The following is a 22845-nucleotide window of genomic DNA, read 5'->3' on the forward strand; positions in this document are numbered from 1 at the left end:
GCTTTTTAAAAAATTTACTAACTTTCCCATTTTGAAAAGTTTTGCTGTGCTATCATCATGAATTTGTTTTCCTAGTCTATAAAGGGTTACTAAATAGTATGTTTGAAGTCAAATTGTTTGGGTTCAAGAAGGATCAGAATAGTAAAAGATTATGTAATGAATAAGTGAAGTAGCAAACATTTAAAATGGTGTTTAGTTGGGACTTCATGATAAAAAGAAATTAAGAAATAGTGAAAATCATGAGGTCATTTTAATTCTTCTGTGTCTTATGGTAATATGGTACTTGACACTTTGATTCAAAGACAAACTAAGTGCTTTTTAAAATTTTACTGGCGTAACTAGAATAAGCCTTTTAAACTGGATAGCAACAGGGGTGCAATATGTTGGAATACAGCATCCAGAACCTTTTTTCAAAGGCTAAGTCCCTCTAATGTCCCCTCCCAATTCTTGTGAAAGTCCAGCAAGTAACATGGTGCAGATATCAGATGCTTTCCAGAGCAAACACTCTGAAACTTGGGTATAAAAATAGAGACATTTGTATCTTCAGCCTGCCACCATAAACTGACAGGAGCCCAGGACAGGCATGTGTACAATGTTTCAGTGAGTAGGGAGGGCCGGGTAAATCCTGCCATTTACTAAAGCACTCAGCAGGAGCTGTTCCTCTGTGTGGCTTCAGGGCAGAAGGATCAAACCCACTATTCAGTTTTGCTGGGTTATGGGAAGGCAGCTATAGTTGCCTCTTGGCAGCTGATGGTTGGGAACACAGCAAAATGTCTAAATGAAACACAATGATAAAATGGAAATTTATTACAAATTAACTGTAAGCAAAAGTCAGAGAGCTCGTGCATGCAGACTGGCAGCTTGGGAACTGCTATCCCAGAAATACAAAAGAAGTAGGACACAGAGTTGCAAAATGTGTACCAAGTGTTTTTAGCAAACTGATTTAAGTTCTTTGTGGTACAATCTCATGGAAGAATAAGGGAAAGGTACGGGAAGAAATTAAACAGAAAGAAGTACCTGTCGGACTTAATTAGAATCCAAGTCTTGGAATTAATTTGGAAGTAAAAGGATGTTTACTGATAGGAATATAAAGAAGGGGCTTTTATAAAAGGAACATTGTACTAGGTGATCTAATTGCTTTCTTAAACAATGGAAGTGCAACTGATGTCATCTGGCTGGATTTTTTACTGGATGATATTAAACACTAGCAAAATGAGGATGGAGATTACCAGAAATGAGACAGAAGGAGGGAAGTCCTGGGCTGAAAGGAAGCTGGTACCAGTGCTCTGTGGGAGTTGATTTGGGACATTCTGGCTTCATGTTACCATTAACAACCTTGACGTAAGAATGGCTCACCTAACAAAAGCAGGAAGGCATAGTTAGCAGGAAGGCATAGTTAGCACACAGTTGGATTGTCATTATGCAAAAAGAACTGGTTGATTTGGCTTTTAGGAGAGAAATGCAATTCCAATAGAATGAATAGTTCTTGGAAAGAAAAATACACAATGCCCCTCCTTCCCATGACAAAGAAATGTGGAAACCTGGGGACTCTTGTCTCAAGAGAAAACTGGGGATGAAGAGAGCTGAGGTACAGTGTTCAGCAGTGGAGTCAGGGAGCTACTGTGGACATCCTCTGTAAAATTGCAAGTTTGTCAGAAGAGATGATGCCAGTAGAAGTGCTAATGCCACCGTAAGGATCCAGTGAGACCCTACATGGAATATCTTGTACATTTTCAGTTACTTATATCCAAGAAAGACGAATGAAAACTGTTAACACAGTTACCTGTAACAGGTAAGGATAATCAGAGAATGAAAAATATGTTTGTGAGAAAAGAGTAAAAATTTCTTTGTGTGGAACACAAGGACTGAGATCTTTTATGTAGAGCCTGTATTCCATCAGAGGGATATTCACCACAGAAGGAAGTCAAAAGATTTCTTTAAGACTTAAAATCACAAACCAATTTCAGTACAATAAAAATTGGTATGACAAGCTGAGTGAAGTTTGGGTTTACACTTCTGCTGACATCAGATACAGAAGAAATGCACCTCCTGGCACAGTCAGAGGTGGGATTCTGTAAAAATACCATAGGAAGGGTGTCTTCAAAATATACCTGCTGTCCTGCTGCGTGATCATTCTGAAACAAGAAGTTTGTTTGCCTGTGTTGATGTTTGACCTTTATGAAAGCAATGCTTTTCTGACAGTACTTGTTTGGATGGTAAGATTCTCCTTGTGAACACAAAATTCTGACTCCACAGACAAAAAATACTGAAGGCCTCAATTTTAGAGTTATAAAGCAGTGTTTTCTTAGCTAACTAAGAAGTCAAGGTAAGAAACCATTTTATTTTATTTGCTATATTTGAAGTGTGCCAACATGTGCCCTTATTAGAATACTCATACACATGTACAGGAGTTCTGTTTTCACCATTCCTCTGAAAAATACTGTGTGAATTTGACATGAGAGTAAATTGTCTTAACTTTTTCACATTTTTTCCAGATACTCAGGCGGTCGATGTTTTTAATGTTTCTCTTTTTCCTTATATTTTTTTAATACTAGTATCCACCTTTAACCTCTCCAGTTCCTGAATTCCTCAAAACTCCCTCTACAATCGAACAGCACGTGACACGTTCCACTGCTGCAACCACCCTGACCACAACCACTGTATCTGCAGCAAAGCCTGGGCCAACGTTAGTGAAGGTGGGTACCTGGAACTGTGGCCCCTGAGGACAACATTCTTCATTTGTGTCCTTTTCCAGTGCTGTGTGTAATGGAAAACTACCCAAGTAACCTTACAGTGCCTGTAGCTAAGAACAACTTCTGCTACTGTTCAAAGGAGCATATTGGGCTGGTGACTCAAAGCTTTTGTGTGCTAAGGTCAGCCAGTATCACTTGTAGGGACCAGCTCATTATTCCAAGAGGTCCTTACAGTACAGTTGACAAAAGTTGTCAGGCAGAATTGTGCATTACATTGCTATGGAGGATTTAAGAAGTAAGGACAATAGATTTTTGCAATACAGAGTTTCTACTTTCTTTTTCTATCTATCTTCTCATCTAGTTTTGTATGGAGGATCATTGAATAGAAAGAGTCACTGCATTCATAGCCTACCTGTAACCAAAGTGGTGAACAGCACTGCTCCTTTTCCACAACTATTTTCTTAGTTGATTTAATGTATAAGCAGAATGCATTGTGAGGGAGAAGTTACTGTGTCCTTGTTGTTGAATATCTGAAGAATGTGCTCAGTTCTCCTTTCTGCACTGACCTAGTCAGCAGCACTGAAAACCCTTTCAAATACAGTTAAAGAGGGATTTGTGTTAGATGTCTGTAATGTTTCATTTCAGTAACTTCCCTGTCTGCTGTGTTAATGAATATATGTATGCAGACTTCTACTTAACTACATGAAATTAACTCATGTGTACAAGGATGACCTCTGGCAGTCAATTTCTAATATAAATTTGGCTATATCCTTTGAAATCACTGGACTTCTACCAGCTTACTTTATGCAGGACCTTAAAGACAAATTCAGATATGCCCTAAAAGAGGCTATCTGTGTAGGAAATGTGCATGGATCAACACAGCATTTCTGTTTTGATACCTGCTGTATGATAGGTAACTGCCTTCAATTTTTCACTCAAAATAATTTCAAAGAGCTTGTAAAGGAAGAGTTTTACTACTTGAGCAGGTATTGCTAATGAAGATACTGCTGCCTGTAATTTATAGGAGTGTCTGTCCATGCTTTTAGTCTAGACCTCTAAGTACCTCGAATGTTTACAGATGGAATTTAGGATACTGGCTTTTACTTCCACAAACTGCTAAGTGGCTTTGAACTTACCTGTTTAAGAAGAATGCCTCTTTGCAATGACAGGTCATGACTAGTAGAATCCCTTAGCTGTGCCATCTTTAAAAAACCCTTCACAAACTGTGATTTGATGACCTCTACTTTTGCAGGGGATAAGCCAGCTGCAGTATGTTAACCTTCCAAGGATGGTTCATTTGGGGATGTTTTCAGGGACAATTGTTTTCAGCAGCTCTCTACAGTAAAAGTACTCTGGTAGGCTGCATCTCTGTGCCATGCATAACTGCTTTAAATGACATCTGTTGTGGTTTTGTTTCAATCTTTTCCATCCATAAACAGCAAAGCCACCCAAAGAACCCAAATGATAAGCATCGGAGCAAGAAATGTAAAGAACCTAAGCCAAGGGTGAAAAAATTGAAGTATCATCAATATATTCCACCTGATCAGAAAGGTGAGAAAAATGAGCCACAGATGGACTCCAACTATGCTCGTCTGCTACAACAGCAGCAACTGTTTTTGCAGCTGCAGATCCTGAGCCAACAGCAACAACACTACAACTACCAGACAATTCTACCTGCACCACTGAAGTATGTGAAGCATTATTTGTGTCCTTTAAAGAAAAGACATATACATCAGTTACAGGCTTGGGGCTTTAGAAGTAAACATGGTTTGCAAACATTAAAGAGACAGTTGGAACCCAAGAAAACTTTAAATGGCATTGTGCATCACTGTGGGTATTATTTGCCTTATTTAACAAGGTGATGAGATTGTTAATCTTGTTAAAATAGTCCTGAAGTCTGATAAGCCTTGAAGTCGTCCTAGTTATTTTTATGTGACATGGAAACAGAACATCTAATGGGTCAGATGCGTTTTTTCTGACCAAATGCATATTTGAAACTCAAAAGCATTTGTGCAAAATCAAGAAAGTTTTGACACCGTTTTCACTCAAATATTACATGGGTAGGCAGAGCAGAAGAGAAGCTTACAGACCATGTCTTTTACAAAGACATACACTATTCTTGTGGGTTTATTTTTTTTACATCAGATTCCCAAACCACATTTTTGCAGTTTACAAATAAAGACAAAATAGTAATTTTAAATTTGTTAAGATCTGTCTGTTGTTTATAGCCTCATCTCTAATGTTTATATGAGTTCCTCATTAGTACTGATCTTTAGCACTTTTAACAGTGAGAAGTACACTCACTGGTTTATAGGTAGAAGCAGTCAGAAAAACAAATGTTTCAAGAGTTACCAGCACCCCATAACAAAACAAGAAGCTGACTATCTGCAGAGTTTTGGTCTCATCATCTAAGACCAATCTTTTCCTAGAAGTGCTTAACGTGTAACATGGCACAGTCACACAACCCTAAATTCAAATTGACTTTCAGCTGTTTAAATTAGTTTTCACTGAGTTCTTTTTCCTCAGCAAGTGAGGCTAGAAAAGTTAAAGCTACCATCTGTGGTTGTATTTATAATTATCATGTGTCCTAACATTTGGACTGGCGATGTTTCTGCCTGCTTGCCCACGCTTCTTATGTTTCATTTACTGACATTTCAGAAACATTTCTTCATAAATCAGCTGAAAGAAATAAAAGAGCTGACTTATGTACCTAGTGGAAATGGTGGCATTTTGAATCTTTTATGATTACTTCGAAATCCTTGTGTGAGATTCTTGAGTGCAGCTAATAAAAATGCATCATCTTCAAAGTGAGCTGGTTTATGTCAGTGTGTACTATGTGTGAACATTAGACATCTATGGAAGGGTTGATACACAGAGTTCAGTGCTGGGGGGTGGTTATTGATGCCAGACAAAAAACTAACTGATTACCCTGGCTGATGATTAATTTTTATAAACTGAGTTTGCAGTCCATAGTGTTCTTCAGAGATACCTTGACAAGAATCAAAACTATGAAGCGTTAAGTTGGTATGCTTAACTGCAAAACCAAACCAAAATAGCAACATACTGCTCTCTTTTTCTTGTCTGTTTTGTTTTACTGAAAATACTTAGTGGTACCGTGTTAGGTTAAGCATGTATTTGTTACTTGTTAAAAAAGTTAAATTTGTTCGTTAGCTTCACAGACATGAGATTCAGAATCACAGCCTCTTGATTGAAAACATACTACATTTAGCATTGACATTCTTGTCCCTCTTTTTCCTATTACGTGAAGGCCACTGAATGACAAACAGAGCAACAATGGGAATTCACCACTGAATACTTTGAACAACAGTACACCAACATCAGCTGCCAGCTCACCAAGACAGAACAGTAATGTTCCTAGCAGGAAACCAGGACCTCTACCTTCAAGCTTGGATGACTTGAAGGTAAAACATAAGAGGGATTTGTCCATTCCTGTGCACTACTGTAATTCATAGCATGTGGACTGTTACTGTCAAGAATATGCCTGGTAATTGATACCAATGAAAACTGTACTTTCCTCCTAATTGGTTAGAATAAGATTGTCAAAGTTTTCATACACAACTCCTCTGGACTGAAATATTTGACTCCTCATATGCATATGTTCCAGAAATAACATTTCTTTCTCAAAGAATTAGAAGAGGAAGAATTTCAGATACATTTTATAGGTCCCTCACTATGACACCTTGGGTAAACTGTGAGGTTCACTTCATGTGAAATTTCAGCTCAGTAGATTTAAACACTGGAGCAGTAATTTCCTCATCACAATTTCAGTGTATCGGTGAAGAGGTTTAGTTAGGTAATATAAAGTAAAAGATGCCCTAATAAAAACATATTCAGAGAGGTTGCTGGCATAAATAGAAACAGAAAGTTTAAGACTGTAAAAAGAGAACAGAAAAGATCTTACCAGAGTTCAACACATAATCTGAAAATGAGCACCAAATTTTGTAGAAGTTTCTTGAAGTTATAATTAACTGTGTAGACTGTTCAGGTTGCACTATGAGGGCATTGCATAGGATCTTCTTCCTTCTGCAATACATTAGCAGGAATAAAGACTGAGGGACCTAATTACAAATCTGAAGGAGCTTGTGGGGGTTTAGGATTCAGCAGCTGCAGGAATGTGCCAAACCTGAGCAGCAGGGTAGGGACATCTAGTGGGCAATTCATTCCTTTCTCTCTGCCTTTACCAAGGTTTGTGAGGGGTGGGAGGGAGGATTTTTTTAAACTTGAAGGGATAAAAAGAAGACATTTTGGAAGATCAGATTCTCAAGACAGTAATGTATTGTCCTAAGTTAAAGCCAATCTTTTTAATATGAAATAAGTCTATAAAATGCAATTCAAACAACAGCATTTGAAATAAGTTTTTCAATCTTTAAATTTTTAACTAAAACCTTCTACAGATATTTAAGTTATTACCTGAAATTGTGCTTTGCAGTGATTAAAGCGATTCACGTACCTATTTCTGCACAATTTATTGGTATTCCTGCTGATGTGGCAACACTAACATCAGCCTTCCTTGCAGACCTGGTGGTGGTGGTTTTACCACTGAATCAGCTAAATCAGTTCTGATTAAGAGTTCAGAAATGAATTGTTAAAAACCAGAAAAATTAGAACACGCTCTCAAGTGTAGAGGGTACCATACTGGGGGAAAGTCTGGTATTGGCTAGGGAGTTATTTAACATAAAATTGCTGTGGTTTTTAGAGATGTAAAATGTATTGCTGTGACTTTTCATCATTTCCAAATCACAAAGACTTCCAACTTAAATTCTAGACTGGCTGAGTACTGAAATGCTACTGAGGTCACTACCTTTTGTTCTGTTAGAGGTAGATCTAACATGCATAGAGCCCAAACTGTGCAGTTAGCTGTGGTGCATGTTTATGATAAACATAAGCCATTCTTCGTGACTGTTTTTCTTTAACTGATATTTTGAAGCAGAGAATTAATTTACACTCAACACATTTGCTCTTTACTTTGTAATCTTATTGGAAAAAACTGAGAACATTTTTCTGTTAGAAAGTAATTTTGACTGCTTTTACTGTCTATGTAAAAGAAACCCAGATGGCACATAGAGTAACTGTTTGGTTGCTAATTAGCAAGAGAGGCTTTTTTGTTTGATGAGTCTATTGAATCATCAACTGACCTGATAAAGTTTCTCAGAAACAGATCTGTCTGTCCTGATGGTGTAACAAAGGGGTTCAGGGTGCTGCTGTTCACTCCTTTTATCTGCACTGCTGCCATTGTCTGCTGGTTTGCTTCAGAGGATTTTAGCTCAGAACTGGAGCTGTAGGTGCATTTTTCCATGTTGAATATTTATGATCAAACATCATCAGTTTGCTACTATTCACTGTACAACTGAAAACTACTAAGGTTTTGGCCACTTAAGCACTGAAGTAAGTAGGAGGTCATGGAAATATGTTAATGGATCATCATGCTATCAGAACCCAGAGGTGTAATAACTAGCAAATATGCTAATGCAAATAATTTTTATTATTAAGATGTAATAAGAATGTATATCAGTAAGTTTTAAATTTTCCTTTTTTATTATAGTATTTTATTTTATTTTATGTCAGGTAGCAGAACTTAAAATGGAGTTGAAACTGAGGGGATTACCAGTGTCTGGAACAAAAACAGATCTCATTGAGCGTCTGAAAACATATCAAGATCTTAACAACAATGGGGTCGCTACAAGTACCTCTGTGACAGTGACCACTTCTAGTGGGGCCACAGGTAACACTGGGGAAGTGACTGTGGCATTTCCTGTTGCAACACTCAATAAACCAGTGGTTAATACAATATCCAGCTTCCCTCCAGAAAAAACATCTACTGGACCTGGCAGCAAAGCAGTAAATACTGAAAACATTAGCTCTCCTTTGCCTATATCTCCCTCTCCTTCTGAACAGTCAAGTCTAAGCACAGATGATACGAGTATGGCAGATACTTTCCCAGAAATGACCATGATGTCACCGTCCCAGTTCCTAAGTACTTCACCACTGAGAGCAAACACAAACGAGGAGAATCAGAATCGCAGCAGTGGAAGCATCTCAACCATGGAGTTTGATGTAGCAGAAAAGGACCGCAAGCTTCAAGAAAAAGAAAAGCAGATTGAAGAGCTCAAAAGAAAACTGGAACAAGAGCAAAAACTTGTGGAAGTATTGAAAATGCAGCTTGAGGTTGAAAAAAGGGGACAACAGCAACAGTCTCAGACTTTTGGTAACTCAGCTGCTTTGGAACAGAAGCAATTCAGTGCTGCTGTCAAAGATGAAACTGCTCCTGCTGACTGCTCAAGTACAAGTCAATCTGTACCTGTAGCCAGCCATTCCTTAGGACAGTCAGTGTACACCAGTGGCCAGAATCCAGTTGCCAAAAAGGCAGTTGTTATCAAGCAGGAGATACCCGTGGCCAAAGCTGAACCTCAGAATGCCATTTCTCAGTTTTATGTTAGTCCACAGAGGCAGCCACAAACTGCAGTTGTTGCCCAGCCTCAAGCTTTATTAACTACCCAAGGAACTGCCCAGCTGCTCCTCCCACTGTCTATCCAGGGACCGAATGCTGCTACTGCAGTGCAGTTACCAGTCGGAAATATCAAGTTGCAGGTAAGGTTGTTTCTATTTTTTTATCGTGTAAACTGCATGGCAGTATTTCATAACTTATTGTAAATAGGTAAATGTGCTGCATGTAAGATTAATTTAAAAATCAGGCTTAGCCTGTTTTTGCTTAAGGGAAACAGTAGAAAAGCTTAAGAACCAATCTCATAATACCTGCTTCTAATACTTGTTTCTTTGCAACTTTTGTTCCCAGATACTCTTTCCTGAAAAGCAATTGTCTCACCATGTGCTGCCTCCATGCACAATTTGATTAATAGTAGCATATATCACCATTTTGTTAACTGCAAACTGTAATAGAGAGCTACAGTCTCAGTACTTTATTTTGAGATAGCCCTGTTTGCAAGACATGAACTTTCTTGTGTGGCGGTGTCTCATTATATTTAAAAATGTGAATGCCTGGTGGTAGAACTTTCCTGTGGACTTAGAAAAATAAACCATGGTTATGCAAATACTATTTCTAGCCTGATTATAGCTAGTATCACAGTGAATAAATACAGCATAAACCAAGACAGGCTATAAATGCAGCGGTATAAGAGTAATCTGACCAAGCTGAATCAGTGTAACCTGTTGGTCTGAGGTAGAATTAAGCAGTAATGCACTTTCCAGTGGCATTGTTGGAACATCTCCTGCCCCCTATGATGGCAGCAAAGTATTCTTCCAGCTGTAGTGTGTCCTTGGCTGTTGTGCATGCTGTGGGCCTAGGCTTGCTGCAAGCCTGTGCGGCAGTACATTTAGCAATCCTTATGAAGGGTGGAAAGTTCTGTTGAGGATGGGCCCTAGTCTGCAGTGCAAGAACTATTCCTAGGAGCTATACACCCAGATCTCCACCTGAATTGTTCTAAAACCCTGCTAGAATTCTGTAACAGCAGTTTGTCCTGGTATTTTACTTCACCGATACTCCAGAAAGTTTTCCACTACTATGTGAAATTGCTTTTCATGAGGTTGGACACACTTCTTGCTCTGCATTGGCCCTTAAAAATTACCATGGTCTTAAAAGCAACCTCTTTCTGCATCATCAGTTTTGTCTTCTGGTTACTCAAACCAGTTCTTACAGTCCTTTCTTACTGATTTGTGCTCACTCTTGTGCCCTGTTATTTTCATCAGTATCTACTGGGCTCTCTCCAGTTTGTCTTTTTCTTAACTTTGTTGGCAGAAAAACCATCACCTTTTAGCTGGGAATTCCCCAATACCAAACACAGTAACAGTTTGGTTTCCTGTACCGCTCACACTCATCCCTCCCAGAATACGTTACTGCTATTCTGCATAAGGTGTGCAATAGGTTTTTACATGATGTAACTTACCTTGAGATACAAATAATGCAAATATTTTATCTTCATCCTTTAGGCTCAATCACAAGCTGGAATACAGACCCCATCACAAATACCTGCTCCTATTTCTTCCTCTGGCCTGGTGCAGACAGCACCTCAGATGCATACTCCACAATCAAAACAAAATACCATCATGCAGCATGCACTTGGTCAGACCCAACAAATCAGAAAGGTTTGTGGATAGCAATAAACATTAAGATAAATAGTTGTATAATCTAGTTCTAGGCAGTCCTTTTAGAATCTTTTATGTGTCATCTTTGTTATATATAAATTATCAAGTCACCTAACATCTGTACCATGTTTTTCTGTGTGATACAGTGGGCTTGTAACTCCTTCTCTTTCCAAAATTTTAGTCTGTGCAGGACTTTAGTTTTCAGTTGTAAATAAATACTTTGTCTAAAGACTTTTCATCTTAATGATGGGGCATGACCCTTACTACATCCTTCCTCACACTTGGCACAAGTGGTGTGTACCAAGTGTATTCCAGTCAGTTTCTCTTGTTTGCCACTGACTCGAAATGGAAGATTGTTGTAGGCAGTTCTTAAGAGAAAGTTTTTACCTATGACTTCAGAGATTTATTCTTTTATAGAAGTTAATTTTGGTTTTCTTACTTCCTGTGTTGATTTCATCCCTCCTTATGAAGAAAGCTATGGACTCAGACCCTGAGGATGGTAATTCCAATGAGTCAAAACCCTACCATACCTCTTCCTAAGGAATGCAGGGTATGATTCAGAGAGAGATCCTTATCTTCCTCTCTACCAAAAACAATCAGGTCTGTAATGTCCTATTCCAACAGATGTTCATCAGCACTGGATGTACAGTTGTGACTGCCAATCTAGTCATGTTCATATGGGAACTGATATCAACCCATCAACACCAGTCATCACAAAAGAAAAGGTTTTCTCCTCCTCTGAGCCTCTTCCAGACTGACCTCTATTATCAGGAACCTGGCGATTAGTTTTGGACCTTTATTACTTCCTTATCAGTGCTATTGACTGTAGGCCTCCTATTATTTAGGACAGCAAGGTTTTTCAGCCTGCCCCTAGGGACAGATGATTCAGAAACACCTGAAATTCCAAGATGAAGAGGGTAATTTTTACAGTATATTATGTAACTGTTATAAAATATCTCAACCTTCAAAGTTCTTATTTCAGTTTACTAAAGTGCATCATGAACCCCATGTTCTGTTGGGATTTGGGGATTGTAGCTGAGCAGTGTCACCTAATATGATCTGCTGGGGCTCTTGTTCCAGATGAGAACTTACCTTAGAAGATGTATGATTGTGCCGTGCCATTCTCTAGCGAGCTGGCTAATAAAGAGGAACACAGCTAAAGGAGCATCCATACTCTTTAGACTGCTTGTTCAATCTGTTTAATTTCATGGACATTGAGGTTATCCTCCAGAAGTTAAAACTGACACAGGTCCAAAAGCAGATTTTATGCAGGTTCTCTGGGATTTGGTGAGGGGCTAATCTTACCTTGTTAATTCAACAGGTCCTATAGAGAAATTTTCTAGTCATTCTGAGGCATGTACTTGTGCCAGAGACTGGCAGATTGCTGCCATTGCTGCCTACAAGTTCCTTGAAATGTCTGCAGGACATAACCAAGATCTGTACCTCCTGTCCTTCCCACTATTCAGATCAGTTGTCATGAAGACCACACAGTTCCCAGCACAGTTTGCAGCCTGCCTATCCCAGCTGGTTTTCTCCCAGCTTTCTTGCCCTCTTTTACAGAGGAAACAGGGCAGCATAACTGCACTGGTTTTTACATCAAAATGAAAATACTGATGTGATATAACAGATCAGGACACCCCTCATACATTCAGCATTAGATCTACCTCTCTCCATCCATGACCTAAGATTTGTACCTTTGTCGTAAAGATATCTGGGAGTGATACTGAATTTAAAAGAACAGCCTTATGCCCTTCTCTTCATCTCCCTTTAACTCAAAAGTATGAGAAGTAGGATACTGCTAGGAATCATTTGCAATGAGTATGTGGACTATCAGTTGAAGAAATAAAAAGTTTAAATACCAGTAACCAAATTTATAGTTGATAACCGTGTTCATCAGTTTTATCTTTTGCCTCTCCCTCAGTCCTCATAGATACCTGTAGTTACTTTCCAAAAGAAATTAGAATTACATGGCATAGACCAAACCGTTCTGTCTTAAAAACGGCAGGAGAGGGCAAGTGTGAATATAGGTACAGTTTGTATCAAGTCAGAAATCAGTTCATGTTATTAACTGTCCACTAGGTGGGGAAATCATGGATATGCTATTGAACTGTTCAGTACGCTTTCCTTACGCTTCCTGAAAAATTGCAGGAAAATGTTTTTAGTAATGAGTGATGAATGAAAGCATGTCAGAGCACAAAGTTTCTTTCAGAGACTAACTGTTCTGGATTTACAAATTATTCCACTGAAAGGAAAAATCAGTATAAATAACATTCACGTAATAGGGAATTTAAGCAAGTATTTTAGGAAAAAAGTGTTCAATTTTATTAATGTAATTTACCCAATGTTACCTTTTTTTTTTTTTTTTTAAATAAAAAACCCACAATCTAAGACCGATGTGTTAATCCTTTACAGGTTTTTCCACCTGCCACATCAAATGCAGTATTTTCCTATCAGACTGCACCAGTTACAACACCTTCACAATCTTTTATTAATAAAACATCAAACTCTAACATTCACCCTGGTGGTAATCAGGTCCCCTCTGTGCAGAATGGACCTGCTGCTCCCAACAAGGTAAGGATAGCCCAACAATGTTCCATAAAGTTCAGGTTTATATTATTATTCTTATATAACATGTGACTATTTATATACGGCAGTTCACTCAAGGAAGAATGTTTTGTAGATTTTAATGATGCTTGCATATGCATATGTGTGAGAAGGGGAGAAAGAAACTTATTTTATCCCTCTGATTACACTAATACATAGATTGATGGGACAAAATAGAATCTGTAGAGCTTGATACATCTTGAATTCACTAAATCACATTATTTAGTAATTACTTTGCTATTTCACACAGCCTGGGTCTCCATCTCAAGCCCAGCCTTACATTGTTCAGCAACCCCTCTTCAACAACACAGTGTCCAAGACAAAAGATCCTCCTCGTTACGAAGAGGCCATAAAACAGACCCGCAATATTCAGCCATCACACCATGAGGTAGTTGTTTTTTCTTCTTTAGTCTGTTAAGAAGAGAGCTTTTCTCTGCAATTACCAAAACCATTGCTTTTTTTAGGCTTTTTTTTTGTTTGGTGTCAAGATTTTCTAACATACCCTGTTACTAGCTTCATAATTGTGTTTAACTACAGGACTCCTGTTTCATTATTCTTTTATTAAAGCAGTATGTATGTAAATAAGTCTTACAATTCCCAGTTGGTGATACATATAATTGCAATAATGCTGCCATTGCTACTTAACCATAACTAGCCTTCAGCTGACTTGTTTTGAGGATGTGTGATACCCAAACCTCACACTTAAGAGAGGAAATATGTTTATATATTCCAAAGTGAGTAAACTCGAGGAGAATGTGTGTGAACATGTTTATACACACTGGGAAACATGAGCATAGGTGCTTGCTTGAAAAGAATCTGTATTTAGTGATCTTGGTGAGTAATCCTGTGTAGTGCTTTGCCAGTTTACCTTGGTAAGGGTAAAAGTTCTTCGTATCGGAAGCAATTTGTAAAGAAAACTAATGAGTATCCCTAACTTCATGCACTTCAGAACCATCCCAAAAGATAAAACCTTATAGCCCCTAGTGTTGGTTGGGTTTTTGTGGTGGCAGATCTCAGGCAGAGCTATGGCTGTCTGATGCCATTTCCTGTGTTCTTGGCGTGTGTGGGACATCCCCACAGTGAAGGCACACAGATTTGTCTTAGGTCACTCTATCACTACCAGTTAGACAGGGGCTCCCCACTGGATCTCCTGATGAAAAATCACTTCCCATTTCTGGAGTATAAGCGATGGTTTAAAACACTTCTTGAGACCTTCATGAAAGTCTCCACTTTTTCTAGACTTGTTTTTGAATGAGTAGGTTTGGGGGGGGGGGGTTGTTACCTTTTGCTTAAGGTTCAGATATTTAGGGGATGGCCATTTAAAACAGAGACAAACAGTTCCTGAAAGCTTACCCCCTTTAAAAAATAAAAGAACATAAATCTACAAATTGGGAAAAAACGCCAAAGATACCTAATAAAATGCATCTTACATGATGGCCATTCACAGGCTGTCTCTGAGAGAAAGTAGAGCAGGGTTTGCAAGCACCAAAGTACTGCAGTTACTATTACCCATACAAAACAGGGCCAGTAACTCCCCTTCTGATCTCTAGCTCTCTGCACCTCTCTCCTAGGTTACCTCCATGAAATCTTTGTCATGCTTTCTCCCTATTCCTTTGTACTGAAACCAACCACAGGGATTGCAAATGTCTCTCCAGAGTATCTGTTTTATAGATAGACTATTTCATATTAAGCATTTTAATCTTGATCATAGGTTAGTACATACCGTTGAGAGAAATTAGAAACAATGAGCATAGGAAAAAATACTACATGAAAGAGAATAACCCTGTTCTCCTGCACTACAGATTTCCAGTGCACACAGTCAGCAGATGGATGATCTTTTTGATATTCTCATCAAGAGTGGAGGTAAGCTCATTGACAGCTGTGTGATGTAGAGATTTAAAACCTGGTAATAAAAACTCACTGCTATAATCAAATGAGAATTCTTTTAGGAACAGTTAGAAGCTATCCAGCCTGAATGAAGCTAAATATCTGAAAGTTTGCATAGTTCCTTATTAAAGAAAATATTTACCAAAACACATACAGTCAACCTGCTGTGGAACTTCACTGCTTGCAAATTAGCTCAGGCAGACCTTTGCAATAATCTCTACAGCATTCAAATGATTAAAATAACACCTTAGGTTAGCACAGACATACTTTATCGAAATTGGAAAAGTTGAGCAAGTCCATATAATGTTTATTGAAATTATACAAAGAACATAATAAGGTAAGAGTTAAAGCATGTTGATACTAAAGTTTCATTAAATATAACCATGTGTTATCAACCATAAACATCAAAGATACATTACTGGGAAGAGTATGTATGAGCTACAAAGAGACATTAATGAATAACAACTTTATGTCAGTTAAAATAAGGGAGCTATCAGAAAGGCACTGAAATAACTAAAGTAATACACAGAGTAGCTCAGCAGTAAAAGAAGGAGGCTTTCAGGCATAATGAGGCTTAGTAGACTAAGAAGCCATTACAATACTGGGAAAGATTCTGGTGCCAAGCAATTCAATTAACAGAATGGTTTGTAACTACTGTCATATAAGGATCTTGACAGTAGTGAATGCCAGTGCAGAAGTGACTGGTTGTAGGCTACTGGAAGACTTTAGCCTTATTCTATACATCAGAGTATTTTTTCCTTTCTCAAAGCAAATTGCAAGGTCAGCTGCAGAAAATGTGAGTAGACAGTGACAATCTGAGATAAGTGACTTGTGTAGTCAAGAACTCAAGCTAAATTAATGATCATCTTTATGAAAAAAAAAAGTAAAGCATTCAGAGCTCTTGCATTTAATGTAAGTAAGCTCTGCGCTGAAAAATGTTTAGTTTACTAATGTACTTCAGGAGAGTGAGAAGGATGTGGGTTTTTGCTTGGAAAACGAGCACAAAATATGTTGTTGGGTATATTTTTGCTGGTAGGAACATCACTGTGGTAGAGGATTTATTTGCATATTTGTCTGTCTTATTTTTGGGCTTCATTCACATCTAAGAATAAATTGGAAGTTAGGCTTTAGTTCCCTTTATTGTTACTGCCAGTATCTTACATGGAACTTCTTGACAGAAGTGTAGTTTTAGATTCTAGAATTGGGAATAAATGCTTCTTAATCACATCAGTTCATCTCGTGGACTCTTAATTAACCAATATGGGCAGTACTAAACAGGGATGAAACTGAAAATTCGTTTGGGTATTCTTCTCTAGACAAGGAAGTGTGTTGGGTCCATAATTATTCTAGTTACTGAGAAGACCTATAAACATGAAGGAGGTAAAGCTAATGTCTAGAAATATGCTCCTTTTTTCATCAATACTCATAGTACTTGGCTGAACTATCACTGAAAGCAGAACTCTGGAACTTGTTTTAAAATACTTCGTTGTTCATGGAGGCCTTGCCAGAGTCTGATGTATGCAAGTGTGTGAGTAGAGCAGCAAAGTGACTGTTACTCCACTGAATTCACTGTGGATGGATCTCAAAGTGGGCAAAGAAGGGCTGGAAGTTCTAAGCGTGAGAATATTATGTCATTATCTTTTTGAATTCAACAGTGGGGTTTTTTTATTACAGAGATTTCCCTTCCAATAAAAGAAGAACCATCTCCCATATCTAAAATGAGACCAGTAACAGCCAACATCACTACAATGCCAGTGAATACAGTGATATCCCGTCCACCTCCGCAGATCCAAATGGCCCCTCCTTCTGTGTCCTTAGAACCAACAACCAGCTTGTCTATAAGTCTGGAAAACCAACTTGAAGCCCTCTTGGATGGAACTTTACCATCAGGTAATGAAATTCCTCAACTGACAAGCAGTAATGAGGACAGAGAGTCATTTTCTTTAATTGAAGACCTCCAGAATGATCTGCTTAATCACTCCAGCATTTTAGATCACTCTCATTCACCCATGGAAACATCTGACCCACAGTTTACTACTAATAATTCTTGTCTGTCTCTTGACCTTCCCGATACAAATTTGGACAATATGGAATGGCTGGACATTACAATGCCCAGCTCCTCATCTGGACTCACCCCTCTCAGTTCTGCTGCCCCGAGCGTGTTTTCCACTGACTTTCTAGATCCACAAGATCTACAGTTGCACTGGGATTAAGCTATAGCCAATGAGAACATGACCTGCAAGTCTTTTTACAGCAGAGGTCCATTATTACACCATTCTGATTGCAGTTAACATAAATTAAGACAGTAATGTTTGGAAGAACAAATGCTTGAAGCTAATTCCTTACTGATTTTCAAGTTTACAACAGTGAATCAATCACTTTATGCACCTATCAGTAATGCAGATCAGGGCCCTCTGAAAGCTGTATTTCACAAATCAAGGAAGGATGATTGTACTTAGTGATTAAAAGTACCCCAAGGTAAATGTATCAAAAATATTTAAGAAAGAAGTTATGTCTCTGACTTTGTAATGCTTAAATGAGCAACACAACGTGACTAAACTTAGAGTGAGATGTCAGTTCTCTGTATTGACCCAGTGAGCAAATGTCTGGGGGAGGGGAGGTATCACTGCACTTCATTGTTCCTGTGGAAAGCCTGAGCCAGGTTCAGAACTAATTGTGAGGGCAAAGGCAAGTAGAAGCACTGGCTGGTTCAGTGAAATTTCATGTATCTAGTCTCTTAATTTGTTCAAGTTGTTTTTATATTTTGCTTTTGTGGATTTTAAAACACTTCCCCCATTCTTTAATCATGAGGGAGGAATTTAACTGCATCCAAAGGGATATTAAGTGTAACTGCAAGAAATCCACTGTAGCTATGCCAGGTAATATTGAGAACACTGAATTTTCTATAGCAATGCTCTGGATTTAATAGCTAGGTTTTAATGTGTATATCAGACAGTTATTTGTATACTCTTTTAACTTTATATAGCTTATTTTTGTGAACAGAGGGGAACACAGTGGTCTTCAAACAAGAGATTACTATAATAGAAGTAAATATCCTATTTTGCTTTGTGTTTGAGGACATTTGTTAGATCATTGAATCCGGTATCTCAGCATATTAGAACAGTTTGAGGGAGTAGAAAAGTTTAATTAATAGTGTTGTACACTACAATCCTGCAAGCATCTATGCAAGAATAGTCCCAATGCTCTCATGATGTTTGTAGGATGAGATCAAGTTGCAGGGGACAGTACTGACAGGACAACCATCATTTCTTAATGAATACTTTGTCTATTGAACAGCTTTGTCTACCACTACATAACATCAGGGAAGCCAACAGAGAAGCTGCTCAGTGAGAATCCTAAACACCAGTATCAGAATGTACTGTTTTGTGATAAGAAGGTATATTGCATATCTGAAACATAATAGCAAAAATTATGCTCTTACCTCACAGCACAGCATGTGATTATTTTTTTTTGTTTTAAAACCCTTAGTTGTTGTTTTCAGAGTCTATTATGAAAGCAGTTAGAAAAACAAAAAATTCAAGTAGAATTAATATATTTTGACATTCTATGGTTGTCTCTCAGGTAATAGCTGTTAAATGTTGCCATAGATGATGGAGGCTGATAATCAAACACAAAACTGGAATTTCCTTTTAGGGAATTCCTAAATTAAGATAAAAGGAAACAGTCCCCCATTTCCTGAAACAGGGAAACGTGGTATGTTTTCTAGTATGAAAACTATTCTTTCCTCACCAAAAAGTTTCAAAAATAAAGTTTTGTAGGAATGAATGAAAAAATGCCCCAAAGCTTTTGCCTACTATATGTATCAAAGAAATACTGAAAACAGTGAATAGCTGTTAACCACTTAGCAACCTTTACCACATTCTTCAAAAAGAAAAACACAACACAATCATGTTAACACCAAACAAATACTTCTGTCAGAAAATGTTATGGAATTAACAGCAAATTTGCATCTCCACATATAATGCAGTCTGGTTTACTGATACTACAGAACTCCATTGGCTTCAGATAAAATAATGGATTACATCATTGATTCAGGGTTTAAACTGATACCATATGTTAGCATCATATCAATTATAGCACTTTAAATCATTATGTATCTTCACTAGTTTTACTGGCCAAGAATTACTGTAATATGAAACTAAGTGCAAGAAAACAATCTTTGGAGATTTTTGTTACACACAGTTGAAAGACACAATTCCTTATTCCTTCTTGCTGTGCCTACAATACTTGAGTACAATATTACATGTGGACTGTCTGCCTTAAGCTTTGATGGTATAGGATTTTTCAATAACACTGAACACTTACATTCACCTTTTTGCATTCCTGTTCATCATTCTATCTTGGGAGCTAATACTCTGAGATACTAAGTGCCCTCGGCTGTTACGAGAATAAGAATTAAGGAGTCTTGGTCTGATAAGAATGACTGAATGAAATTTAGTGTTCTGCAGTACTGTTGGTTTATTATGTTTGATACACCAGACATCATACAACATATGTGTGATTAGAGTTATCCCTTTTGACCCTGCCTCCTGATTAAATGAGAGGCAAGTAAATTAATTGTTAGAGGACAAATTAACCTAGAGCAACTGTACTGTCATTTTTGATGTGCATGTAAATAGAGCTTGAAACTGGCAAAGTCATCTTGCTACAAAATTATCCTTATTGGCAGTGTAGAATGTTAATTAACCCATAGGAATCAATGTGCAGAAATAAACCCAAACAGTTGAGATGTCTTGTTATCAGTACAGTATAGCTTTCTACTCTGAACGTCTATTTGAAAAAAAAAAAAAAAATTAAGGGATCATTTTAGTTTCTGAAGTACAAATATATTCTAGTGTAGGGAATGTGTGATTACTTTTTTGTACATTTCAGAATTGTGTATTAAACCTTATATAAAATGGTTTGCTTTAGAGTTTGTTCTGAAATGTGATATGTTTGCCATAGTTGTATATGCCTGTTTATGGCAGAAATAGGTTTTGCTTAGACTTCTGTGTGTGCATGTTTTATGTGAAAATTTTTGTAGCACAAATACAATACATCTTAGAAATTTAATGATGACTGTGCAGTTTGACTGCACAGAACTGAATCTTTCTCATTAAGAGAACAGTTGCAAAGGAATGCACCGGCACTAAATTTGCCATTTAATGGCTGCAGCATACTAACAGAATGCATCCTATCAAATGTGGTGTTAGTAGGTCCTTCAAAGTAATTAAGAATACCTTTTAATCAGTGTGAAAATCAAAAGTTGGTTGTTTACACATCTAGACACAGAGAGAGCTCAGACAAGTTTTACAAGGCTCATATTACTCAAGAGGAGTCACATCCTGTGTTCAGTAGAGAAATGGAATTTTTTATGCACTTTTAGTGCCATTCAGCATCAGTTACAGCAAGGAAGTTTACAGGCAAAATTTTGTTTAACATTAGAAATAGTTAAAAAGCATAGTCATACTCTCTGAGAATAAAATTAATTTATGGCAGTTGTTTTCCACAGAAATTTTAAGTGTAATCCAGCAATGTGCGCTTGCAGAATCAGACCTCTTTAAAAAGCTGAGGCCACAGCTTTTAGAAATAATGACTACTTAATAGTGACATTTATTTCCCAGGTATTTCTGAATTCACCAGCAGGAGTCATGTTCAGAGAAGATGGTGGTCAAAACAGAAGTGTCAATATTAAACTTTTCTGTTACATAATCTCAAACACTCAGATGCCTCAAAAGTGTAGGCACCATAATTGGAACCCAAGCACAAGCTGCTGAACTATTTTCAAGGCAGAGAAAATGCAATTACAGAATACATTGAACTGGAAGGGCATTATGTAATCAAAACACAGGAGAGCTCACTGATGTAAACAATTATTATTTGGATGGCATCTTAAGTATATTATAAACTTAAAGCAAACTATTAAAACTGGAAAAAAAATCTTCCACTTATCTCTACTAAGTGTTCTGTTTAAACTCTTTGTATTGTGGTCTATGAAATCACCTTTCAGTGACTTCTAGACCATCCTCCAGAAGGTATTTTATGTGAGATCCATGGAATTGAGTTACATATAGTATACATGGCCAATAAAGAGCATCCATTAAAACCTGAAATAATCTCAAATATTCCTTTTATACCAGTTTGCTAGGAATAAAGTGCAAAAAAGTGACACCTACATCATTCTGTAGTGTCCAATACTGAATAGAAAGTCTTTTTAAGTTAAAAGTGCATAAATGTATTTGTAGAAATCTAGCCAAAAAAAGCCATTCTAGCTATGAGAGCAAATTCTCAAAAAAAGCAGGGAATGGTTAATAACTATATAATCACACTATTTTTATAAAAATATACAGCTCAGATATTCAAAAGACAGCCTAAAATAAATTATAATAATATAAAAATTTAAATAGGAACCAAAGCATTGCCATTTATATTGCCAAAGGAGGCACTTTGTATTTTAAAACATAGGAAATTAAGTCCCCAGAAGTGTTATCCATACTTTTCTAAAATTAAGGATGTAGATATTTTCAAAGCTGTTTTTGATGTTTAACAGTACAGATTTGTTTTTTGTTGTTTGAGAAATTTGTAGTAAGTAATAGCACAGGCTTTTTTTCCAGATAGGATTTTCTTCACAGTACTGCTTGCAGTAGAAATAACGCTAACCCTAGTAGGTGTTTCTCTTCTTATTTTCATAGTCATAATTATGTCTTAGCATCTCATTTTGTGAAAAGAGGAAGATAAACACCTATCTCTGGGGCCCTCTTCATTTAAGCACTACTTTACTAAATGCAAATTATGGCAATCAGGGCGTCAGTTTATGTATTGCCTTTCTAGAAGAAACCATGATGCCTTTGTATTTGCTGTTTGCACCCCTAAAATCAATTCCGTATGTTTGAATGCCATATGTTTTGCACATTGTACTGTATATATGTAATGCATACTGTATTTTTATATGTGTACTACATTTATCAAATATTTTGTACATAGTGGCAATATTGTAGCTACTGAGGAAATGTTTGATATTCAGCATTTTTGCTAAGTGTCTCAAATAAAAAAGGAAAACTGTGTTCATTTGTCCGTGGTTACTACTTAAAAGTGAAAAATATCATTTTGACCTTTATGAGTCTGAAACATTTGGCCTATGTTCTAGGTACCTTTCTCACGAAAAGGAGTAAGAATGAATCTGCACTTAGACAAACTCCAAAACAATAATGATTTGTCTTCAAAACCAGGGCCAAAATCTGTAAGAAGAGAGATTTCCTGAACCCTCAGAGTTTAGGTTTGGACTTCCATTTTTTTAAGCAATTTTTTTGTAGAGAGTCATTTACTCATAGAATGGCCTGGGTTGAAAGGGACCTTAAAGCTTGTCTTGTTCCCTGCTATGGGCAGGGGCACCTTCCACTATCCCAGGTTGCTCCAAGCCCCTTCCAACATGGCGTTGGACACGGCCAGGGATGGGGCAGCCACAGCTTCTCTGGGTGACTCACTCCAGTATCTCACCACCCTCACAGTAAAGAACTTCCTCCTAATAATACCCAATTTC

At 37.5% G+C, this 22845-nt stretch overlaps 1 protein-coding gene and 1 long non-coding RNA gene across 6 annotated transcripts in view; one reads left to right on the forward strand and one right to left on the reverse strand.

Moving 5' to 3' along the window:
- The window catches only part of MRTFB (myocardin related transcription factor B), a 70401-nt gene extending 48032 nt beyond the window's left edge, over positions 1-22369 (forward strand). For 3 of the 4 annotated variants that reach the window (XM_082292134.1, XM_082292137.1, XM_082292135.1), the window contains 9 exons: positions 2556-2696; positions 4133-4380; positions 5962-6115; positions 8280-9302; positions 10659-10814; positions 13227-13385; positions 13669-13806; positions 15221-15281; positions 16980-22369. In XM_082292134.1, coding sequence (XP_082148260.1) covers positions 2556-2696; positions 4133-4380; positions 5962-6115; positions 8280-9302; positions 10659-10814; positions 13227-13385; positions 13669-13806; positions 15221-15281; positions 16980-17518 — 2619 coding nt within the window. In that variant the 3' untranslated portion in view covers positions 17519-22369. The remainder of the gene's footprint in view (positions 1-2555; positions 2697-4132; positions 4381-5961; positions 6116-8279; positions 9303-10658; positions 10815-13226; positions 13386-13668; positions 13807-15220; positions 15282-16979) is intronic. The other variant, XM_082292136.1, reaches the window with a different exon arrangement.
- LOC309579095 overlaps positions 1-22845 on the reverse strand; it is a 47173-nt gene that overhangs the window by 20654 nt on the left and 3674 nt on the right. The window lies entirely within an intron of this gene.

This window comes from Coloeus monedula (assembly GCF_965178545.1).
Source record: "Coloeus monedula genome assembly, chromosome: 16".
NCBI lineage: Eukaryota > Metazoa > Chordata > Aves > Passeriformes > Corvidae > Coloeus > Coloeus monedula.